The 25,186-nt window shown below is 40.1% G+C and overlaps 1 protein-coding gene and 1 long non-coding RNA gene across 4 annotated transcripts in view; one reads left to right on the top strand and one right to left on the bottom strand.

Annotated features, from left to right (window-relative positions):
* Nucleotides 1-25,186, bottom strand: part of LOC118494450 — a 130,154-nt gene that overhangs the window by 90,734 nt on the left and 14,234 nt on the right. The window lies entirely within an intron of this gene.
* The window catches only part of LOC116044553 (E3 ubiquitin-protein ligase Midline-1-like), a 58,666-nt gene that overhangs the window by 22,683 nt on the left and 10,797 nt on the right, over nucleotides 1-25,186 (top strand). For all 3 annotated transcript variants that reach the window (XM_031291836.2, XM_035998503.1, XM_031291835.2), the window contains exons 2-3: nucleotides 7,474-8,267; nucleotides 22,176-22,271. In XM_031291836.2, coding sequence (XP_031147696.1) covers nucleotides 7,542-8,267; nucleotides 22,176-22,271 — 822 coding nt within the window. In that variant the 5' untranslated portion in view covers nucleotides 7,474-7,541. The remainder of the gene's footprint in view (nucleotides 1-7,473; nucleotides 8,268-22,175; nucleotides 22,272-25,186) is intronic.

Here is a 25,186-nt window from a genome sequence, read left to right on the forward strand (position 1 = left end):
ACAGCGTATGGAGGATGATGAAATCCTTTTTTCGTGAAATAAAAATCAATTTGAATCAACCTTGGCAAAGAAAGCATGACCCTGAAAAGACGACGTGTTCTCGCCGACTCTGCGAGGTCGAGGGTTAATCTCTCATTGCGCGCTATCCGCTGCTGCTATGAAAGCAGATTATGGTGGTTTTTTTTCCTGAATCGCAAATCCCATAAACGGTTGAGGGATCTTTAAAATTCGACAGATTGGAGTAAACAAGGTGTGGAAAGGTTTAGATATCGTTAAATATGGAGAAGGGGAAAAGGAAAAAAAAAAAAAAACATGGTTGTGTTTTATAATTCACAAAAAGTGTCAATAATTTATTGACTTTGTCTGTGTGCCCCGACTGTTAAAGTAGGTGATGTTTGTGGGCAAGTGTAAACCTGGTATTCCAGATGATGATTTGCCATTAGCTGTAGTGGTAAAATGTCATAGTCATGGTCGCAGATCATATGGGGTTCTTTGGTCCGACAATGTGGCATTATAGAGGTTGACGGGCAGAAATGATCGTAAGCTTCAGATGGTTTGCCAAATTACGCTCAGCTTCAGATGGTTTGCCCTCTTTCGCTTGGTTCCAACATTTCACTTGTTTGCCATGTTCTGCCTCCTGTGAGTTAAGAGAGAATTGGAATGATACACACACACAGTGTATGTTGATTGTGTAAACCAGGTCAATGGGGATGACCTACTTCTGAGTCCTGCTCTGTGGACTGCCACAGCCGCTCACATCAGCTCACCAAGCAGACCCCATCCACCCACCCAAATGTGTTTTTGGGGTAGTTAAATAGCCTTTGCTACTTAGTATAATTACTTTGAATGATTTCTTGTGTCGCATCATTTACTGGGAGTGATCTGGAAATGGAATCACTCCCCACTGCTATGAAAGAGTACAACTTTCTCAGCTCAATTTGTCAAAGAGATGGTGTGGTTGAACGATTAATTTAGCTGAAGCAGAGTTTAAAAAAGGACAATTTAGAGTCAGAGGCTTTTATTGTGAAAGCATTTGAAGAAGAAACTGTGCGTAGACCCACAATTATTAACAGTACATCAGCATTATGAGCGGCTTTATGTATTATGGAGTACCGTAGGAACAACTCACATTCCTTTCCCATTTTCAAAAACACAGCCTGTTTTTGTCTGCATCGTGCTCTTGTCAAATCAGTTTTTAGAAAATGGATAGAAAGAGCTCCTATGAAAATTTAAACAGCTTAAACTGTGAGTGGAAGGGAAAGACGCAACCTCCTTAGACCCAAAGTCAATGAAAGATTTAAAAGTAGAGGGCAGACTAATGGGAGAGGCGGCCCAAATACAAACAGGAAGAGAGATCAAAAGTGGAGGTTTAATTTCTGAAGTGCTTCATTAGCTGTTCTCATAGACAAGCTTATTTGTTTTCCAAGGAGCCAGTGGACATCGTTCAAAATATGAAAAGCGAAGGTTTCATTGACACACGAAAAATGATCTTAAGCAAAAGGTTATTTGCTGACATTTATGGATCAAAGACCATATAGCAAGTTTTGTTTCAAAATAAAACACCATACATCAGGGCAATGACATTTGTACCTCTGAAAATAGAAATGTAGCATTTTGGACTTTGGTTACACGATCCTGTAACAGGAGAGGTGCCGAGCAATGAAAAGTGCCAGGAATAGAAAGAGAAAACGATACAGGAATCGGATTCTTTTAAAGTGACGAGCATCTCTACCACAGATCCTCTAACGCACACCTAAGCATATCACATCCCTCAGGTATTATTTTGTTATCTGTATAGGGGAAGGATAGGGAACAGGGATTACAGCCATGTTCAGCGTTCCACAGTGCAGTAGCAGTTTTACTATCAGTAAAAGTACTGTCCAAATTACTTTCTTGTGGTTTAAGTGATTACATTGCACTGGTATAGTTTCCCATTGCACTACCAAACATGTATATTTTCCTGTTCTATTGTGCCGTTTTCAAATTCTTCATTTAGATTCCATAATAGGCAATTGGTTTTCAGTTCATGCTAGTACACTGTGAAAGTCAACTTGACTTAATAGCTCAATTAATTAATTACCTCAATAGGCCGTCTGTCTCCAGCTGAGTCTTTTAAAAAGGTGTCTTAAATATGCACTTGATGGCTACATACTGTACATGCTAAAAGATTGAAGCTGCATGTCCGGGCAAAAAAGTTCTCCGTATCATCGTCCCTACTTTGAGTCTCTCTCATTACTCATTAGCCAAATTCAACCTCCCAGACCCATAGAAGTCCTTTTTCTGTTCTATTCTCTTATGTCCTAATGTCTGTATTTTTTATCACCGTCCATTTGTCCTATGTCTTCTTGTAATGTTTAATTGCATGAATTGTCCTGTGTTTTTTTTTGTAAAGTTATTGCACGAATAAAAAAAAAAAGAACAAAAAGAAACTGACATGGGAAAAAAAAATGAAGAAATAACATGAAGGGGTCACTGACGAAAGTGGAAATATTACCTATGAAGTTTCACAAGTTGCACAAAGCCAAATAAAAATGTTGTGCTTTTGAGAAAGGTTGGCACCAATGTGGAGTATGTTCAAATTTGTTGTTACTGTAAGTTGCTCCAATGCAAAATCATTTTCTTTCCATAGTTACTTGGTGTATATTTAAGGAGAAAGGAAAGAGATAAAAAAAAGGAATAAATACAATTTGTTCATACCTTCTCTTACATAATTATGGTCACTTTCATGGCTATAGTGTGGAGGATTCATCCCCTGCTTACTCAGCTTTGTATTGCCCCCCACTGAAGAGTATTGGTACTGATGTTTCAGTGGTGCCAGCACAAAAAACAAGCCTTTCACACACAGTGGCAGCTCTGACAGTCAAGATGTACAAAGTAATGGTGGGAAAATAAACAACTTTGCCTGGATTTGATTTCCTCCTCCAGTATGAATGCCCTTCTCACATTCCTGTTCTCAGTTCCTCTTTCCTCCTCTCCCTCGGTTACGCTCTTCCTCCTATTTCCTCTGTTTTGTGCCGTGTCATCTCCATGCATGGTTCAACAGTGTCACCTATGGTGTGCTGAGAGGCATTTCACCCTGTCTCACCTGCCAGTTTGGGTTTGGTTTTGTTACTATGTATGTCAACTTTAGGTTTGTGTGCGTGTGTTTCTGTGTCAAAATGAGGTGGATTTATTATCTTTATCCGTTAGTGCCTCCAGGTTCCCCCGCCTGTCAAGCAGTAACCTGTCAGAGCGCCATCATTGTCGAACTTTGCCGGCTTTGTCAGGAACTTTCTTTTTCTGTACTCTCCATGCGGTCTGCTGTTTGTTACCTGGCTGACAGCTGCATCAATCTTACAGTAAATCTGCTTCTTTAATATACCACCATTAATTCTTTACAATGCTCAATGTAAGGTACACAGCCCATACATTACTGCACAAGATTTATCTGGGTTTAATGAAGAGATTGATTTTCTCATTTTGACAATCAGGCTATAGACATGCATTTAGAAAAAACAAACAAAAAAAAAAACAAAAGGAGATTTTAAGTGGAAACACTGCTTAGAGCAGAATCTGTTCAGGCTGTATCCAATAAGAGTACTGTGGAGCAGGACTTTACAAGTTAAAATAAGGTGTTACCATGTTAGAAGGGAAATTAGCTATGTAAGATTATGGCCATATTAAACCTGTTGTAATTTAATCCAGGTGTTCCAACACTAACTTTAGCTTATTGCTGAGTTTCAACAGTCCTCAGTTTCAACAGTCCTCAGCTTTGTTGTCCGTGGACTGAGTGCAATTAAAGTGCTTAAGTGCGTATTTTTGAATACCAACTTTATTATTAATAGAACGTCTACTCGCCTCTAGCTTAGCCATGAGTTTTGGCATGATGCTGCATCAAACTAAAAGCTACATTAATTGACTTTTTTGTCCATTTGGGGGCAGTAAAACAAGCTGAAAACAGCCTGTTATCACCTAATGGTAAAACATGTGAGCATACTGTTGCATATTCACGCATCCAGCAGACGCAAAAGGAACATTAGCATTGATTTGGAATCGTTTATGGCCACTCAACAAATTTAACACCAATATTCACTCTACTTTTCACTAGACCCTGTACTAGAGTTCCCTGTGGGTTTGTTACTACTAGCAAGCCCTTTAACATAATGCCAGCCATTTGAATCAAGGCTTGTTTGTGTAAAAATATTGATTGATTGTGAAGTTCGACCTCTAGTAGTGCTATAGAGCATTTTTTCTATTTTTTTTTTTTGCTTTTGTTTTCTCGTGCTTGCAGACGAGGACGCAGGGATGATTTGAGCGTCTACATGTTCCGAACCGGCAAATTGACCAAAAAAGGCTAGCAGCATCATGATATACTGAATTCCTTTGGCATTACAGCTCTCCCAAGTTTTGCCAGTGTCAACAAACTTCAGTCCTTGCTGACGAAATATCTGGAAATATAAACACCTGAGGGAGGCTCGTTGGTGCTTTAGAAAAACTGCTGTGCGTTTGTGGGAATTTGAGTATGTGTGTGTGTGTGTGTGTGTGTGTGTGTGTGTGTGTGTGTGTGTGTGTGTGTGTGTGTGTGTCTCTAAGGATTTGTTGTGTTTACAGTCCCTCCCAACACATACATTTCATTTGAAGCGTGTGATTGCTGAATCACTTCCATCTCTCCCACTCAATTTCTATCCTTTACTCCCTTTATGTCCTTCCATATTTGCATCATCTCAAAAGGTGGCCTTCTCTTTCTTATGTTGAAATAAGAGATCAAAGTTGCCTGACTTTTTATATTAAAATCTAAAGAAAATGTTTTTTTTCCCCTCTCCATCCATTTACTGATCCTGCAGCTCATCTGCACTGCAAATGAATGTTATCTGGCCTGAGATATCATGGGCGACTTAGTTTATCTGCAGCACAGAGGATGAAAGGAAACCATGAATAAAGATGACGAGAGAGTGAATAGGAGGGATATTCTGAGTGTGGCAGTCCACTCAGATGCACACAAGCATAAGCTCAGTAAAACAGTGACATCTGCTGAAAATACCACACTGCCTCAGAAACGCACACAGTATTTAATCTCAGGAATCATTAGGTCTCTCTTGTCAGTCATGATTTGTAGAGGTTTTTCTACCAGAATTAGTATTAATTGGAGCATTGTTTATAGCATTAGTTTGCATGTTCACTTGAGATAAACACATATTCACTATATGTTCATTGCATTTCCTTTAATACATTCACACAAAAAAAAAAAAAATCGAATTGTGTCGTCTGATCTTGAATAGATTCTATTTGTGCTAGTCTTATGTATATATCGCTTCCTTTGCTTCTGCAGTGATCCATTTGCTTCAGTGTACATGATCCCATTTAATGGACGGGTTTGTATAGGTTTCATCTAATCTTGAAATAATTTTTTTTCTGGCAGTTGTGAAATGCCCATTTGCTGCCACAAACTATCTGACATTAACAGCCCTCTGGCTATTTTCATCAACGAAGAAGGAACAAAGAAAGCAGAACGTGCATGCACAGTTGAATTTTTTTAACTTAAAAGTCAGAGACTCAAAGTTAACTTTTGGACAGACTGATGGATAAGACTGATTGGAAATGATGTAATTGAGATATCGCCCACACTTACTAATCGGCTTACTGATGTAGCCTACTTATCACACTAAATGTAATATTTCTGGACAGTTTTAAATTAAAGAAACAATTAACTAAACAGTTTCCAGGGGAACAGGGATTGCAAATTAAGGCTGATTTATGCTTCTGCTTCTCCAAATCGATACCCCCGCAGACCCCTCTGCGTCTACGCCGGACCCTACACCGTAGCCCGATGTGCAACTCTCGAAAAATTTAACTACACATCGCGGCGAAGCACATCTCTCGGCCGTGGCTTGGTAGCGTTGCATTTCCCCTGACTCATTTCCTGGTTCTCCTTCTCCATAAACAACATGAAATCAAGGAGAGGGTTAACTTTTCCTGCTACAGATTTCCCACCTTGGTCAGAAAGCACAGGGGAGACACTTTGTTTCTCTCACTACGACTCTAGTCATCGAGTCGCTACTCTCTCCAAAGCTAATAGCCTTTAATAGCCACTTTCTCCCTCGCTCTAACACACACACACACACACACACACACACACACACACACACACACACACACACACACACAGGCGAAAGCTCTGCGTGGAGCCTCCGCAGAACCATAAAACAGCCTTGGCTAGAAATCCTAGATGCAATGCATCTGTACCACATTATAATATGTTACAATGTTTGCATTCTCCCTGACAAAGAAACTAATACAATAAACAGCAGCCATACGTTTTACATAGGTGATTCTCAGCACACAGAGTCAGACATAAATCAAGACTCAGCTCCTCTGCAGGAGAACAAATGGACATGTGCACTAATTACCAATTGACTACAGCTGTGCCTGCAGCTGCCACTCCTGCACCCAATATCAACACCGCGTCCCTTTGTCACACCAGTGCTGAGTTCTCAAAACTAAATATCAGTTGTAATAAAATGATTTGAACAATACTTTGCTCCCCTACAGTTAACTTTCTAATCACTTTTAAAGCCAGGAGTTCCAATGATGGAATGCAGGTTCACCTTTACTACAGGGAATACATGAACAAGTGCCAATTGCCAACTGGCTGCTGCAGCAACTACTGCCCAATACATTAGACGGTTTTGAAAACTCTTCCTTGATGGTGCATTGTAGAGTCGGCTGCAAAAAAACGCAATCGTGTTAACCCGAGCTTTGTAGAAACGTTGTGTCGCTGCTTGCAACTGCAGAGCGAGCAACAACAAGAATGATGACAGGGCAGAAATGGGTCAACTGCATGTCTGTAGCATGTGGCTGAAACAAAAACCATGAGATAACTGTAGAGCAACTGTATGTCTGGCAGTCAGCGTACAGTAAAGACTCAGAACAGCTCATGTTCCATTTTTTCTGGCTTGTCAATATTTTTCTTCTTTCTGGTATTTTATTTCGGTAAGAGAATGAGGATGTGTGAATTTTCAGTGTGCAACTGGATGCATTTTGGGTATTCCATAGAAAAGGTTTAAGGCCGGCAAACTGTACATGCTATGACTTGGAAGATCTTAACTCCTGCTTCTTTGATGGATTTGCTGACATTGCTTTTGTCAAGTTTCGTACTATGCATTGTGTGAGTCCTCTTTATTTCTGGTGTGTTTCTTTCTGTTGAAATTTATACCTAATTATTGCATTATTGTTGTGTTATGTTTTAAAGATCTAAAAATGATAACGCTTCTCTAGTCTTTAATATAAATTGTCCCTCACAGGACTTAGAAAATCCAGCATTTAACACGCCATTCTTAAAGTCCACTCAGTGGTCTGCTCCACTGAGATATAAGTCCTCCTAAGAAAGCAGTGAGAAGTAAGCTGTTTCACACCATTTAATCACAAATCCCTGTGCTTTCATTTCCCTTTTTTTCCCCCCCTCTCTCTTTCAATCTCACTGTCTCCGGCCTGCAGACAGCTGAGCGGCTCTTCTGGATTTCGCTGACGCTGCGCCTGGTCCCGCCTGGCCTCCTCTGAGCAGGATGGACACTCTGGAGTCAGAGCTGACCTGCCCAATTTGCCTGGAGCTCTTTGAAGACCCGCTGCTGCTCCCCTGCGCTCACAGCCTGTGCTTCGGCTGCGCCCATCGCATCCTCATCTCCCACTGTGCCACCAACGAATCTGTTCAGAGCATCGGCGCCTTCCAGTGCCCCACCTGTAGATATGTCATTTCCCTGAGTCCGGAGCGTGGACTCGAAGGACTTAAGAGAAACGTGACCTTGCAGAACATTATTGATAGAGTTCAGCAGGCCTCATCGTCAGCTGGGGTCCCTCTACCACTGCCGTTGCCTGCACCCCACAGCGGGCCCAACTCTCCCGGCGAGGAAGGGAGCAACCGGTTGGCGCTGGTCCCAGTAAGCGCCGCCATGTCCAGCCCAGGCACGCCTCCTGAACCAGTCCAGTGTCAGTTCTGCGAGCAGGACCCACCACAGGATGCTGTGAAGACGTGTGTGACGTGCGAGGTGTCGTACTGCGAGGAGTGCCTCCGAGCGACGCACCCAAACAAGAAGCCGTTCACCGGCCACCGGCTCATCGAGCCCATGCCAGACTCCCACCTCAGGGGGCTCCAGTGTCTGGAGCATGACGAGGAGAAGGTGAACATGTACTGTGTCACTGATGATCAGTTGATCTGCTCACTGTGCAAACTGGTCGGAAGGCACAGAGACCACCAGGTGGCAGCACTGAGTGACCGCTATGAAAAACTCAAGGTAAGCACAGAAGTTGATACAAAGAATTACAATTAAAATTTCTTTTAGACTGCTTTCAGGTGAAAAATATAGATTTTATGGAGTGATCTAATTAAACTGTGGCCTTTAATATCAAGGTCCCCATTCTTTATCTAACACAAATAATGAACTTCAAGTTTTAATTTTATGCTGCTCTGCAGTATGAAATTTCCTATTATCCTTACCCAGGTATCTAACTCGATTATCAAGTGAGATTTAATCATCTCATGCCGACTTATTATCTCTGCAGAACAATTAACCAATTAGCATAATCACTACAGCATGCCGGTGTGCCAGAAGGGTATTCAGAGGCATGCACACACAGTGAATATGGGAAGTGTCATTAGTGACGAGGCATGGTGTCTTCAATGAGGTTGCAGGTTAACGAGCGCCAATTGCCTGCCGGGTGTAGGTGTGCTTAATTGAGCATGGCTATTAGAGTGTGCTGGTAATGGCCAGAGAGGCAGAATGTGTGTGTGTGCGCATATATGTGTGTTACATCAGAGCTCACGCAGAAGGAAATGGTACTCGAATGTCCACAGAATGCTGCTCCTCTAATAGTCTGCCCTTGAATAATTATTCACTTTTCTTAAAAGGGCTAATCCACAGATTTATTTTGCACTTCCATAAAGTTTGGGGACTTTGGGCAATTGTCAGCTGTTTTCACAGGCTGTGTACTACTCCCCATGACTAGTAAACTGATCTTGATGTATATATAACATTGTGGGAGTCGTTCTTCAAGCACAAAAGCCATAATAAGTAATCTGAAGAATTTTAAATTCAATGCAAAAATCTACCAGGGAGCTATTGTAAATTGGTTAGCACAGAGTAATATGTACACTCATATCTTGGTGCCAGTTATGTAACCCTAACCAGATGCAGTTTATTTGGGTCAAATTTGACCATTTGGGTGGGAACAAAGTCAGAACTTTTCCTCAGCTTCAGACACAGTGTCGATTAAAACATTTTGGACCATTCTAATTATCCCACAAATTGTGGATTTTCTCGCAGAACAATGAGCAAAAAAAACACATCGAGCCTTTCAAAAGCAACACGTTTTCAGCAAAATCCTTGTGCATGCTCACTCCAAAAGTGTTCTCAGCCTTGCTAAGCGTCTTGATGAAATGAAATGAAATGCAGTGGTGTGACTCTTAAGAAAAACTGGTTTGAAACACATGTTCAAGTGTGAAGTACTTTGTAATACGTCCTCAGAGAGGAGGCATGCCTGCCGTGATATAATGGAGGAACATTGAATCGCAATGTTTAACAATTCCACGTTGCAGTACCTACAGAAAATAAGGTACCGATTACTGAAACATTAGTGCTCAATATGAAAATAGCAGCTTTGTCAAGACTTTAGTAGTGTCACAGAGTATAATATGTCACCGAGTAGTAAAATGCCCTTTTTTAAACATCCAAGACCTACTAAAGAGCAGTAAAGCACCAAAAAATAACCAGAATCAATGATTAAAACCATCTATTTTTAGCATCAGCACTTTTAGCATCATCCTCCTCAAGAAAAAGAAAAGAACAGATCAGCAGAAAAACAGCCCACACATTGATCTGTTATTATAGGCCCTCTGCTGGTTGGCACCTTTTTTTTTCCAAGCCTTTCTGCCTCCAATGATGGGCTTTATGTCATTAGAGTGTACCTTCTCATCTTGTGTGTAGCCAATTTAGGCAGAGATGAATAATTAGCAGGAAAGCTACGGGGTCAGTGCATCATCTAATTATCATGCTCCCTCTATTCTTCCGAGAGAATGTAACGTTGCACAGGTGAGCGCACCCAGCAGTTATCATACAGGCTAATTATCGGCTATAACACAAAAAGCACAGATGCATGATATGACATACTGGGAATCCCTGCTGTGTACTCTACTTGCAGTACATGTGTATTCCCAACCCTGACGAAATACTTTAAATGGAATTCATCTCAGCATTAAAGGTTGCATGAGAGGGTTTCACATGTGAGTCACTCTCACGCAATTTAAATGAATTGCCGGAGGACACCGTCATCCCTGTTGGTGCTTTGAAACACAACAACTGGGGGTTAACCGCTAAATATATGAGTGAGTTTATTATCCTCTAACATCTAAAACAACAATTAGAAATCAGACATTAAACAGCCAACTAGACAGCTAAAGAATGAGAGCTATATCAAGTTAAAGCTACTGTAGCTGGCCAGAAACAGTAACCCCAGCTAGCCTATTAAAGTTGAAATTACACGTTTGCTTTATTCCTAAACAAAAAACCATAAAAACAGTTAAAAGAAATGCTCTCCATTTGTCTGTCTCTCACACGCAAACACACACACCCAGGCATGCATGTCTGCAAAACACATTCAGTACACTAGGGACCCCCTATTTGCCCTCTACCCTTACAATAATCTGAAGATAGACAAGCACAGAAAACAAATGTGCCTTTTCTAGTAGAAGTTAGAGGGGATTTGACCACCTGTTAGGCCTCAAAAGCCTCACGGCAGCCAGCTGCCACATGACGTGGGTTTGATACAAACCACGGGTTAAGACCCTGTTAGCCTTGAGCGGAAGAATCTCAGCACAACATATTTTGTTACTACATTTTGTACTTTTTTTATGTATAGGAACATTTATATGTATACAAAGATGTAAGATTTAACATTTCTATATTCAGTGCTTATGCATTTAGTGTAATATTTATAAGAGTATATGAAGAGGAATATGTATAGTTATGTTTGCAAGAAGGAATGATGCTAGTTATACTGCGCTTATGTTTATATCATGTGGCTGTTTTGTCTGAAAACGTCTTATCTGTTGGTCTGTCTGTAATGTTTTAGGTTTTGTGTGGACCCCAGGAAGAGTAGCTGATGTTCTGCATCAGCTAAGGGGGATCCACATGCATCCACAAGGATACACATGCAACATGCTACTTTATATATTTGATATATTTTTTGTTTTTGTGTTTTGCTTCAACAATAGCAGTGAGGCTTAAATGATCTCTCAGCCTCAGGCTAAATTCTGTTTCAGAGTAGAAAGCTCAGTTCTGTACAAGTCAGTTCACTTAACCTTAATTTGTCTCAGTTAGGCTTATTTGTTGTAACTATAAGCAAACAAGTCGTGATAGAAACAGTAATCGCATCTTCAATTATGATTATGTAACACAAGTTAATTTAATCTTTTTAGACGTTCAGAAAAATGTCAGTTTTAATTGAAATAGTTGGTTACTTTTCACATTTTCACTGGCTTTGCTGAATTGAGTTAAAGCTTTTAAGAGTTTAGTGGCAAATGGGAGTTTTGAACAAGAAACAGAAACAGGGTACCGTAGGGAATAAATTGAGGTCGATTCAAAGCTAATTACCACAGGAAACAACCAAACTGCCATGCAATATTCATGCTGAACAACACATTTGATTCTTAATTCATGAAGACAGAAAACTTTGTGAAAGAGTAGGCACAGAACAGGCATGAAAAGCCTCCATCAGGTAACCCAAACTTGGAATACTTAAGATGTTACAACAGTCCTTTTCCCCCCTCTCTTACTCAGATATGAGGTTTTTCTTTTATTTTGGAATCTGACAAGTCAAAACTGTTTCGGTCATATTTTCCGGACTATTTCATGCTCATCTCTTCTTGCACTGATATGCTGGAATTTGAGATATCCCCACTCGGCACAGGGGAAAATAAAAAGAATATCAGATGATTGGAATAGTTTCCTTTTTTCAGTGGCAGTGGTGGTGTGTCTGATAAGAGCCTCAGAGGTTATTGTGGGAACACCCATCCTTTCTCAGAGATAAAATTACCCCCGTCACAGGAAATTGACGGAGAAGGCGGCTGGAAATAGCTTTTAAAGTCCTTGGCTCTGGGTCTGAGGAGAAAGAACCTTGAGGATAAAAGATGGGCACTGCTGCGTGTGTCAGCTTTAGTTTCAAATCATAGGTTTGTTGTGTTTATATATAATCCATTTGGTTTAATCCGCTGCCCTTTAGTGTTGAAACAACATAGTATGGGTTGTCAAACTGCCAACATGCACAATAAAACATGAACAGACACAAACCATTTGATTCACAGCCTTGCTGATAAGCAAAATATCTACCTTTATGTCCTCATTCATCCTTTATATCACAAATACACTTATACACTCACAAATATTACTTACTTCCTTAATATGCTATTATGTGGACAATTTCCACCTAAGTTCCAACGTCAAACTTCCCTTAAAGCTACATTGTGTAAGAATGTCTCCCATCTAGTGTTGAAATTGTATATGACAACCAACTGAATATTACTTTCTAGCCCCTCCCATTCCGATCGAGTTTTAACTGCTACGGTGGCCGAACCCGAAATTAGCTCTTAGTATCTCCATCGTTTACACACAGCTGTTCTAGCCACTCCAATATTAACTTTGGTCTTGTTGCTTTGCCTGTCGCGTTGTCGTTTTAATTCTCTTTTTCGCTTCCCTGGTGAGTAACCTCCCCCTGGCATTCATCACGGTGCCACTGAGTGTAAAAGGGCAAAAGGCGGAGGTATGTCCCTCTTTGGCTAATGTATTTTAAAGATGGAGGCACAACATGCCAGCCGTCATTTGAGCAACTTGCCCGTATGTATTCTGAATGATTCTGAATGGCAGATTCTATGCTTACGAGAACACTTTGATTAGTTGGTGGAAGTAATTACACATGAATGAGTACATATTTGTGAAAGAACAAAAAAGGTTTTTTTGCTAAGAATCAACTCAAAAAAATTGCACAATGTAGGTTTAAAGTAAATCTTAAAGAGTAGCTAAAAATCTTCAGTGGTGTAACTTCTCACCTTGCTGCAGTGATGTGGAAGTGTACTTTAGGGTGTCAACGTGTACATTGTGACATCACACACATGAGTGTTGGGTGTCGTCAGAGGTGCAAGAGACTTGAAACTTTCAATCAGAGGAGGCAGTGAAAAATAGCTTTTCAGTTTTTACTGTTTAAAATAAAAGCTTAATGCCTCGATCATCTAATGAAAATTAAAAAAAAAAAAAAAAAAAGACTAGAAATTAAAGCTATGGTCCCTTAAACTTGCTAGCTGATTTTGTGATGCCCTGGGTGCGGCAGAAACTTACGGTGGCCCTGAAGTGCAAATCACCACAGCAATTAGAGAAACGCAACAACAAATCATAAAACACAACGGCAAATAGGAAAACACAACAGAAAAAATGAAAACACGACAGCAAATATGAAAACAAAACGGCAAATAAGAAAACACGACAGCAAATAGGAAAACAAAACGGCAAATAAGAAAACACGACAGCAAATAGGAAAACAAAACGGCAAATAAGAAAACACGACAGCAAATAGGAAAACACGACGGCAAATAGGAAAACACGACGGCAAATAGGAAAACACGACGGCAAATAGGAAAACACGACGGCAAATAGGAAAACACGACGGCAAATAGGAAAACACGACGGCAAATAGGAAAACACGACAGTAAATATGAAAACACGACAGCAAATATGAAAACACTTCAACAAATCACAAAACACAATGGCATTAACTTCTACCGGAAAAGGTAGGGCCTATCTAGTAGAGGACGGACCCACTGTCTGTCTTTTGACAGGAAGGAGAGGTGAAAAAATAAAAGTGCCTCACTGTCTATGCTTTTAACAGACGGACTAGCCGTTTCTCATTTCAAAACACTGGACGAAATGGATGTGGAACTATGAACTGTGCTGTTGGTGAATCGGCGTCAGTCTGCTTGCAGGAGGAGAATATTCTGTCAGGAACTTTGCTCGCAACGTGCAAAGGTAGGTAACGTTACCGACACCGATAGGCTTTAATGTAAGCAATAGTCGTTTTGTCTTATTTATCCCATGTCAATAAATTAAAAACTCGTGGGAGTTCATGTTTGTACAGTAGTCATAACACTTACCGGTAAGGAGAATTGCAGTAGCTAACCGTTTACATTAGCTTGTAGTTTACTGCATGTATGCAACATTAGCTCATTGTCCAGTAGCTTCTAGCTTTCAGACAAATGCAGTGCAAAATATGATCAGCAACTACAAGGTAAACGCTACCAGCTAATGAGCTACCACAGGCAGTATGATATGCATTAAACTGCAAGTGAGAAAGGGTAAATAGTACTGTAAACACACAAGCTACAAGGCTACAACCAACATATGAAAAGTCATAATACCTCCATTGATAAACACCCACTAACACAGTAAAGGTAGGTGTAAGTGTGTTAAATGGTCAACAGTTGTCAGTTAAGACCATGATGAAGAAACTACACCACTACACAGTTACATGAAGTACCTTCATGTTTCAGTATGCTTAAATATACTTGTGATACAATTCTAATCTTACCAGGACAGGTTGGATAACTACTGGACTAACCTAATCTTTCTCCTTCTGTCTGCAGTCTTGAAGCAACACCATCATCGGGAGCTGAGTCTGATCGCCGCTTCATGTTGAATATACTTGTGTACAGTATATAGTAATGTTTGAATAAATGTTATAATAAAGATACATGTTTCATTAATGTCTTTTTAGAGCTTGTATACCTAACTAGTTATTAAAACAGGTAGCATCTGAATATAATTACTCAGAAGTTTCCTGTGTCCAGGGGCCTGTTTCACAAAAGCAGAAATATATATATATATATATATATATATATATATATATATATATATATATATATATATATATATATATATATATATATATATATATATATATATATATATAAAATGTTATCAGCCTTTTCTAATTATCTCAACAACTGTCATAATATATTCATCAAACTTCTAACAATATGAACAGCAGTCTTCATACAGCAATATAACAGTAACGATGACTGTCACATGAATAATTATTAAAAAAAATTATGGTCCCAACTTTAAATAACAGTACTTAAATGAACAGCAATATGCACCTGTTGTATTTTAATCCAGGCTGATAACAATAGGGTAAAACCACTGCTGGATGATCAGAAAAGGCTCCAAGATTAAATAAATCCTGAATGTTAGCCTGGTCGGGAGCAGGCTAGCTGCACAGAATAAATCTCCATGGTGATTTATGTGCCTCCACTTTCGTGAAACCGAGTCAAGGCTTAAATCATCCAGGATAACTGATAAATCCCGGCTTAATCCCTTATCTTGGTTTTGTGAAACAGGCCCCTGGTCATAATTTGATGGAAAAATAAACATTGAAAAACAGTTTATATTATATACACACCCAAAAACTTAAAAGACACAGACAAACTAGTTAATTTAATGCATTTATTTTTTGAATGGCAATCTCTAATATAGCAAATAATCTATTCAACATCTCTTTTTGGCCTCTGTCTCCCTGCTTGTCTTTTGCTTTCCCTCTCCTCCTCATCTCTCCCTTCTGGTGACGCTAGTGCAGCCACGACGCTGAAGTTGGCATCCGATTCGCAGCTTCTGATTTGGCAGTTAAGGGGAACTTAAAGCTGTTTTTTTAACCTCTTACTGTATTGAATGAGTGTTAGTCATTAAGGTAAATTTATAATTATGTCTACAACACACTTTTAGATTTGTGAAAGCTTTATTGTCTTTATGAGAACACAATAAGTTTTTTTTCCACATATAAACCACATTAGACTAGGTCTAGATCCACCTAGACTTGTCAAATCTGGACTACATTATCCCAGAGAGGCTAAGGAGTCTTAAAACACAGTTTGGGATTTGTGAAAGCTTTATTCTATTTGTGAAAATGCCATAAAGGGAGATTTTACTGTTTTTTGCATATGTAGACCACATTGGACCAAGTCCACATCCAAAACCACAATACCTAAACTTGTCAAAACTGGACAAGAATTAACTCACTCTCTCCATGTCATTTATTATATCCATGAGCAGGTCTTCCCCTGTACTTGTGTAAACACGGTAACGCAAACTTGGTAATCTACAGTGGGCAATACAGCACCGTAAAGAAAAGACCTTTAAAACAAACTGAAAGTTACATATAGCCACTTTAAGTCATAGAAAAAAATGTCTTCATGAATATAATGTGGAACTGCTGTGGACCTATCTCTGACTGCAACACATTTAGGATGTATTTGATCCTGTCAGAAGACACCATGGTGCACACTTTATCAGAGAGTGTGTCACAGCTGTCGAGGAAGTTTGACAGGTATTTCACAATCCTGTCCAGCTGGGTTTCATCATCAAAGAAGATCGGGACCCAGCGTTCCCCAGAAGTGGGGTTGCTCCTCACCTGAGACAATGGCCTATGAAGTATGAATTAAAAAAAATCTTAATAAATACTCAGTCCTGCCTCTTTTTCTGAGGAAAGGTGAGAAAACAACACTTATGTTGAAGGAGAAGGATTTGAAGAGTAAATTAAACCACTGGCAAATCTATGACGATATTTGGATTGATTTCCAAAAGGTAAAAATAACTTTTTCTACTTTTCTTTTGAAGTGAGAAGGAAGACCTGCTCATGGATATAAGAAATGACATGGAGAGACGTGGACTTGTACGTTGAATGTCAATTAGCAAAGGCCATGCTGTGGCAATAAAATAAAACAGTTTATTTAGCCTCTCTGGGATAATTTAGTCCTGATTTGACAAGTCTTAAGTATTGTGGTTTTGGATCTGGACCTGGTCCAATGTAGTCTATATGTGAAAAATACAGTAAAATCTCCCTTTATTGCATTTTCACAAATAGAATAAAGCTTTCACAAATCTCAAACTGTGTTTTTAAGACTCCTTAGACTCTCTGGGATAATTTAGTCCTGATTTGACAAGTTTAGAAAAACGGTGAAATCTCGGTTAAAAAAACGGAGGATCAGTCACTTAGCAATGTAAATTATGTTTCCCTGCTGAATCGGACAGTTTTAAGTTCCCCTTAACTGCCGAATCGGAAGCTGCGAATCGGATGCCAACTTCAGCGTTGTAGTGCAGCCTCCATTTGTTCCTTAGTCCCTGTTAAAAGACAGCAAACACAAGAAAAAGATCTTTACCATTATAAATGCTATAACGGAATGTTATACTTGTTACATGGGAAACTACTCATACATTTTAGCTTTCATTTAACATTGCTAGTGAAGTTAACAAGGTGCAGCTTTACCTCCAATCCTGCAGCTACAACTGATAAACAAACCAATTTCTAAATCTCTGCTAACATTACGCATATACAGTAACGGCTTACAAAAAGAGATGAAAATGCCACCGGACATTAAACTTTACGAACACAAATGGCATAAAAGACAGCACCACAGCTAGCTAGCTAACAGCCTAATGTTAAATGATAGGTTCAATTAGCTTAACGTTAGCTCGGGGTGTATTTACCTAATTATAATAGCAATTTGTACCAGCATTAATGCGTAACACTTGACATTGATGTAACACATTAACGGTGATAACAAATGTACGGCAAACACTAAATATACTTACATTTAAATGTTAATTGTGCCATCAGCGATGCCGCTCCAACTCCCACTTAGGTCCGCCATTGTTGTTTTTTTAACGAGCCGGCAAAGCCGCGCGCATAGGATTGTGGGTGATTTGGGAGCGCGAAAGACAGACAGTGCGTCTGTCCAATCAGCAGGGTCCGTCCACTGCTAGATAGGCCTTACCTTTTCCGGTTGAAGTTAATGCCGTTGTGTTTTCATATTTGCTGTCGTGTTTTCATATTTGCTGTCGTGTTTTCCTATTTGCTGTCGTGTTTTCCTATTTGCTGTCGTGTTTTCATATTTGCTGTCGTGTTTTTCTATTTGCTGTCGTGCTTTCCTATTTGCCGTCGTGCTTTCCTATTTGCCGTCGTGTTTTCCTATTTGCCGTCGTGTTTTCCTATTTGCCGTCGTGTTTTCCTATTTGCTGCCGTGTTTTCCTATTTGCCGTCGTGTTTTCCTATTTGCTGTCGTGTTTTCCTATTTGCCGTCGTGTTTTCATATTTGCCGTCGTGTTTTCGTATTTGCCGTCGTGTTTTCATATTCGCTGTCGTGTTTTCATATTCGCTGTCGTGTTTTCATATTTGCCGTCGCGTTTTTCTTATTGCTGTTGTGATTTGCACTTTAGGGCCACCGTAGAAACTAGCTGTAAATACAACAACGGCATATTATCACAACGGCGTAACAGGTTGTCAAGGCCTATCCCATTTCAACAGCTCCTGCAAATGCAACTGCATAAAACTGCCTTTTTCCGCCTGAATTTGAATAACACAACCAGTGTACATGCATCCTTCTTGCTTATTTTAATCCCATAACTCGGGTTTGATGAATGTTGTTTGAGGAAGCATTCAGGCAATCTTTTGCCAACTCATAAAGTTAGGGAATATCATGATATTTACCAGATATGTGTTGAGGAGAACATCACTGGTAATGTATTACTTAAACAGGAAAAATGAAGAAAAAAAAAAAAAAAAAAAAAAGCCTCTTCAGGATGTAAACAATGGGAGCAAAAAGACTCAATTTTTGCTGTCGTTAGTAATCACAAGGCATTACAGAATGTAAAGGAAGTTGTGCAGCCCTCGCTGTCTTACTTTTTGCCTTTCTGCATTGAATGTTCCTTTTCCACAGTCAAACACAATCGCACCCCATCCTTTCCCAATTTCCCCCAGTACAATGTTCCTTCTATTCTTTGTTTTCTTTTTTTGTCTGTTGTGCTTTGCTTTTGAGTCAGGCTTTTTTTCTGCCCGAGTCATCTGTTTCTCTTGGACTTCGACACACAGAGCTTCCAATTTACAGAAGAGCTCACTGGCAGAAAAGTAGGTGTTGAGCAAACACAACAGTGCCCTCTATTAAATACAGAACACCCTATATGCAATGAAGACATATTACACTATCTTTGTGGGGACCCGTCATTGACATAATGCATTCCCTAGCCCCTTACCCTAACCATCACAACTAAATGCCTAACCTTAACCCTTACCCTAACCCAATTATAATAATTTTAACCCAAACCTAACTCTAATCCTAAAACCAACTCTTAACCCTCAAACAGCCCTTTGAAGTTGTGGGGTCCAGCATTTTGGCCCCACAAAGCTGTCCGGACCCCACAAGTATACTGTATTCCCGGTTTTTGGACCCCACAAATGTAGATAAAGAACACACACACACACACACACACACACACACACACACACACACACACACACACACACAATCTCAAAAAGCTCCTCTGAAGTTTTCAGTTCACTTGTCTACCTGTCTCCATCTACAGGGGTGTGTGTGTGTATGATCCCCTCGCAGGCAGTCTTAGCTTATCAGCAGCGGTTTAGGGTGATTTAGCTCACTTGCAGCCTGCACCCGCAGCCACGCTTGCACACATGAACAGTGCACTAATGACAATGTTAGAAAACATCAAGAGCCACACAACTTTTGTTTTTCAGCCGACAGGGAGACTTTAGGTGATGAAAAGTTTGCCTCGGTTTCAAAGAGTGGATTCTTGTGGGGTGATCGAAGAAGAAGCTGTGAGAGGATCTGAGTGTGCTGCAGCAGAGCAGCTTCCCACTGATTCAGAGCAGATGCTGAGGAGGGAACCAGTTTTCCTTTGAAAAACACAAAACTGGCGCTACCTCTGTCATCTGACTACACTCAATAAATAAGTAACTATTTTTAGACATTTACATTTCAAGCCATTTCACTATTCTTCCCGTCTCCTACAGTGGAGTCACAGGAGAGTTTTGCCTGCCTCCAAGTGACCATAAACATCACTGTGTGGATTAGAGACTGACCACATCAATCCTTATTAGGATTTCTTTTTTTAAAGACAAGACATGACAGGCTCCCCCACCTGTGAGAAGTACATTTTTATGTACACGTTTCATTGAAGCGTGATGACACAACCCGGAGTACACTTGGACATCACTGCAGCAGAGTGAGAGGACCACTGGAGGTCACTAAAAACAACATTTATAGCTGGCGTTTAGTTGCTTTTTAGAAATACTTCTCCTACGCAAAAAAAAAAAAATCTTATGAAACATATACACAGAAATGTATTGCTCACAGATGGAGTAGCCCACCATGCCTTACCTTTAATGACATGATGGTCGGTCACTAATCCACACTGATGTTTTTTGCAACTCTAACTAACCAGGCTTAGCCTAGTTGGTTCAGAGCTTAACAGACAGTGTTCGGGGTACAAATCCGGCTCAGACTGGCAGCTGAAAAGGAGGATAGGCGCAGAGAGAGAGAGAGAGAGAGAGAGAGAGAGAGAGAGAGAGAGAGAGAGAGAGAGAGAGAGAGAGAGAGAGAGAGAGAGAGAGAGAGAGAGAGAGAGAGAGAGAGAGAGAGTAAACAAGCAGGATGATTGTCAGGTGATCTACCTCTGACGGGCAGTTCCGCTCCAAGAGATTAATACTAGTTGACAACTTGGACGCTGTAGATTTGGTTTAACCCCTTCATGTCCAATTCTGACCACATTTACAAAGAGTAAATGTGTATTTGCCTTTGCCTTGTGCGCGTGTGTGTGTGTGTATAAAATGTACAGACACACAGAGGCATGGAGACTGACAGCAGGTTTCTTTTCTTTTTTTCATCTCTTGGGTACATGTCACTGTGTATTTCGTGTACTGAAGATTGTGTGTCTGCATGTGGAGAAGTTTGCATTTAATGCTTGTATACAATATGCTAGACAATTAAATATGCTTTTGCTTTTTGCGTTCATGCATGTTGCTGCATACACCAACCTGCACGTGACGCAGCTGCTGACTTGTTTTGATTCCTGTCCTCATCATCCTATAAGAGGTTTAGTTTATTTTTATCTCTATGGATGATAATGGCGACAAGAAGCATCATTCATCTCAGAGGCAACCTTTATGCTGCTTTTGTGTGTCATCGCCGTATTAAGGCCAGCAATTAAGCCCCCCCACACACACACACACACACACCCCTTTTTAATCCTCAACATAAATGTGTTGAGACCCTGGCTGTGTTTACACTGCTGCTAAAAAGGTGGTTAAGTGAATTGTAATGTAGCATATCTAGATAGTTGGTTTTAACAGAAGCAAAGGATTCAACAATTTCAAATTTAAGATTTCGGAAACCTGTGCTTTCCCAGCCAAGCTATCCGTGGCATTTGCCGTTTCGGCCTTGCTGCTCCAATGCCCCTTAACCCCATTTTTAAGACATGCAGGAAATCTCAGCATTCACTGAGTCTGAGTTTTAAATTCTTCTGGAAAACAGGACAGTGGAGACGTGGCATCAGAGAGGCTTAAGCATGCTTAGTTTGGCAATAATATGACGGTCTCGGAAGCAAAGGAGGCAGTATGTGCCCTGGCAGATGAAAAGCAGCAAAAGCGAAAGGTTCGAAAAAAGCAAGGGAGGAGCGTTAGGGGACCGAGTGGACGTACTGTCACCTGTTTGCCGGTTCGTTAGCCGGGAGCGCTGCTGCGTGCTCTCGTAAGGAAAGCTTTTCATGCCTAATTTGTCGCTTGGCTGGGTTTGCGCATGGCTTGGTGCTCAGTGGAGTGGCTGTCCTAGTCACATCTCCTAGAGTAGGCTCCTCTGTCGGAGGCTCGGACCAGGCAGGATGAGGAGGCAGTACAGGGATGAGGGGTATCACCCGCGCTCTGAGGTACGTGGACACTAGGCGCACCTCTTCAGAAGGAAGAAGAAAACTCCTGGGGATGCTCGTGAGGAGGAAGAGTTGAGGGACAACATTGCTTCTCTTTGCTGCTCTTGCGTTGAGGAATCATGCTTGCTCATTTCTGCTTAAATCTCTAAATTGTCACGGTCACGGTTTTCCACTTGCTCTAAAACTTTTCTTGTTTTGTGATGTATTGCCTGAGGTTGTCTTACAACTTCTTTGGTTCTTGTAAGCAGAGACTCTTAAGCAGGAAAAATCTGATGCATTTTCATCCTCCTCTGACATACGGCTCTGCCCTCCACGGCAGTTTCTTTGCCTTTATGTCCCAACCATTCTTTTTCATTTCTCACTCTCTGTGTTGTTCTTTTGATTTATTTGCTACAGCAAGCCCTGGACTCCAACCTGAGTAATTTGATCAAGAGGAACAACGAGCTGGAGTCTCTTATGGGGAAACTGATCCAGACTTGTCAACATGTAGAGGTGAGTCCCAGTGGTCCTCTGAGGTCACCACCAACCCATGTCAATATGACATTTATAATAGAATTTGCACTTTTGATCTGCTTGGGCATGAAAGTTTTGTGTTTCATATTTTTATTATTATCCTAATATTATTGCAATAAATGTACATTACATACATATACTATATATACACAATTGTAAACATAATTTTATATTTTCATGTTTACAAATAAACAGTTTTCTATTATGCAGTGATTCAGCCACTGACCTATCTCCTATGTTACCTGTATCACAACATTAAGAGTGAGCCCAGTATCATTCAGCTTAGCATAACTAATGTTAGCAGTTAAACTAAAACAGCATAGAGGCTGTAAAAAAATGATTATGCAATTTAAAAATGTACTTTAGAGCTGAAAGGGTTTGTCGATTAATCAGTTAGTCGTTCGGCAGAAAATTGTGCTTTTGTTTTCAATTGAAAATTGTCTATGGTCTATCTTTGGGACTGGAGTGTTGGTCAGACAATACGATTATTTTAAGATGGCATCATGGGCTCTGGGAACTTGTGCTTTCTGACATTTTATAAACTAAACCATTAATAAATAATGAAAATAATCTTTAGTTGCAGCCCTGCTGTATTCTTTTATGGTCAAACTTCTGATGTGAACACGAAGGTGAACTTAAGCTGCAGAGATGTAATGGATTGTATGCACAAAGCTAATGCTAAGAAAAGATTAATTTCAAATGACAGTGCTGTGTTTAAATTATATGTGGTATTATGTTTTCTATGAGTATTATGAGGTGTGAAAATATGGACTTCAACATCAGCTGACACTGCTTAAGCATAATATTTTCCATCTTTAAAACAATGTGTAGCATAAACTTACACCTTTAAATGTGTGAAACATCGTTTTTTTTCTTTTAGGTTTACTATGAGGATGTCTATGTGTATTAAGCTTTACTGAAGACAATTCTGTTCTTAGCCTGCCTGTTCATGTTACGCTGGCCCAAGCTTTAAATAAAGCAATGCCACAGGGTTAAAAGGCAGTGACATCTTTGTTGAGGAATAATGGCGACCAGCCTCCCTGCCTGACAAGGCCTTTAGAAACTGCAAGGAAAGAGGATTGTGATTTATTAAGGAGATTTTTTTTCTCTTTTCTAAAAGTGCTGTGCATATTTTGTAACTATGTTTTTGTGTCACCATCACGCAAATGTTTTTGTTAGCTAAGCTTGAATAATTTTGATGATGCAGACATTTTAAATAAACTAAAGAACCAAAAAAAGGAAACGCTCCACTTTAAAACTCAGATATTATTAAATAATGCATATACGAGGGGCAAAAAAAAAAAAAATCTTGACCTCTTTTCCCCCCCAGTGCATTACGGTGACAAATACACATACAGTAGGGTTTCACAGCACACTCTGATGCCCTAAAAGCTTGTGGAGTGTACAGTGGTAACACTTTGCTATGTTTTAGGTGAGAAAAGTCATATTGCACAAGTATAGGATGGAACTTGGTGGAGATCATGAGCCAAAACAAATGCATAAACTCAGTAATTGAAGCTATTTGACATACAGCTGCCCATGAGAGGGATGAATGTGACAGGGCTAAAAAATTAAAGCATTGCACAGGCAGCTTTCTAAATATTTCACATCAGATTAATCTTCTGCCAAGGCTTCTTTGGAGATGACTGCTGAGATTCTCTCAAACTGTTCATGCATACTTAGAAAAGAAAATTGGAATTGAATAAAGGCATGGATGGTCTTCTAAAAAGGATTGCAAGCTCACATCCAGTCACTAAACAGTACGTGCTTTGGTTTAACCATACCCACAATCGAATGCTCCTGCACCACATCATTTTAAATCACGCCATTTTTCAGCTGGCAACATGTCGACTAATAGAATTAAGATACTGGAATTGGTAGAATCTAAATGCCGCACAATATTTGCACCGTTCTCTGCTGCCTTTTACACGTTGAAAAAATCATGTTTGAATCCAATTAATATAAATCACAAACTTGCTTATACGGTAGCAAAAACAACATAAGAAATACCGCTAATGTCTTTGGCTTAATGCTGCACAAACAGGCATCATGTCACTGAATGTATTAGGCATGCAAACTTTAAAGTCATCTCCCTATCAGAAAGTTTGGTTGGTGTGCCTTTCCGAAAGTTTGGATATCCTCGAGGAGGACCGAGTCATTTGTGTGTGTGTGTGTGTGTGTGTGTGTGTGTGTGTGTGTGTGTGTGTGTGTGTGTGTGTGTGTGTGTGTGTGTGTGTGTGTGTGTGTGTGTGTGTGTGTGTGTGCGCGGCTAATGAATCACTTAATGTCCCTGCCAGGGTGCAATCTGTCATACTGCTCGTATGCTTCAGAGGGCTCTGCCCACACTCATTAGATGCTCCACATCTTTACATGACACATTATGTACTCTGGTCAGAAACTGTGTGTGTGTGTGTGTGTGTCCGTGTGTGTCTGTGTGTCTGTGTGTGTGTGTGTGTGTCAGTTTATCACAATTTTTCCATGCCAACCTTTACCAGCAGCTTGACTATTACAATGTTTTACGCTACCACATGTCTTCCTTTGAATTTTAAAATAAATACTGGAATGCTTACATTTGGAAGCGGAGTGACGACTACTGTGTGTGTGTGTGTGTGTGTGTGTGTGTGTGTGTGTGTGTGTGTGTGTGTGTGTGTGTGTGTGTGTGTGATGACTTGTGTGTTCATGCAGCCTTGTGGGCGGTTGTTCCAGTCAGATGAGCAACATCAGAGGACGTCATCTTTATTCACATTGAGTTCTTGAGACTAACAGTCATAAAATGTCAGAGAAAGTCAATCAGCCAAGAAAACTTAGTCCTATTTTGGTTTTATTGTCATTTATCAGTTGCTGGAAACTATTTATGACCCAATGGTGTTTGAAAAACACAGCAAAAGAAGCTA

Source organism: Sander lucioperca, chromosome 24 (genome assembly GCF_008315115.2).
Source record: "Sander lucioperca isolate FBNREF2018 chromosome 24, SLUC_FBN_1.2, whole genome shotgun sequence".
Lineage (NCBI taxonomy): Eukaryota > Metazoa > Chordata > Actinopteri > Perciformes > Percidae > Sander > Sander lucioperca.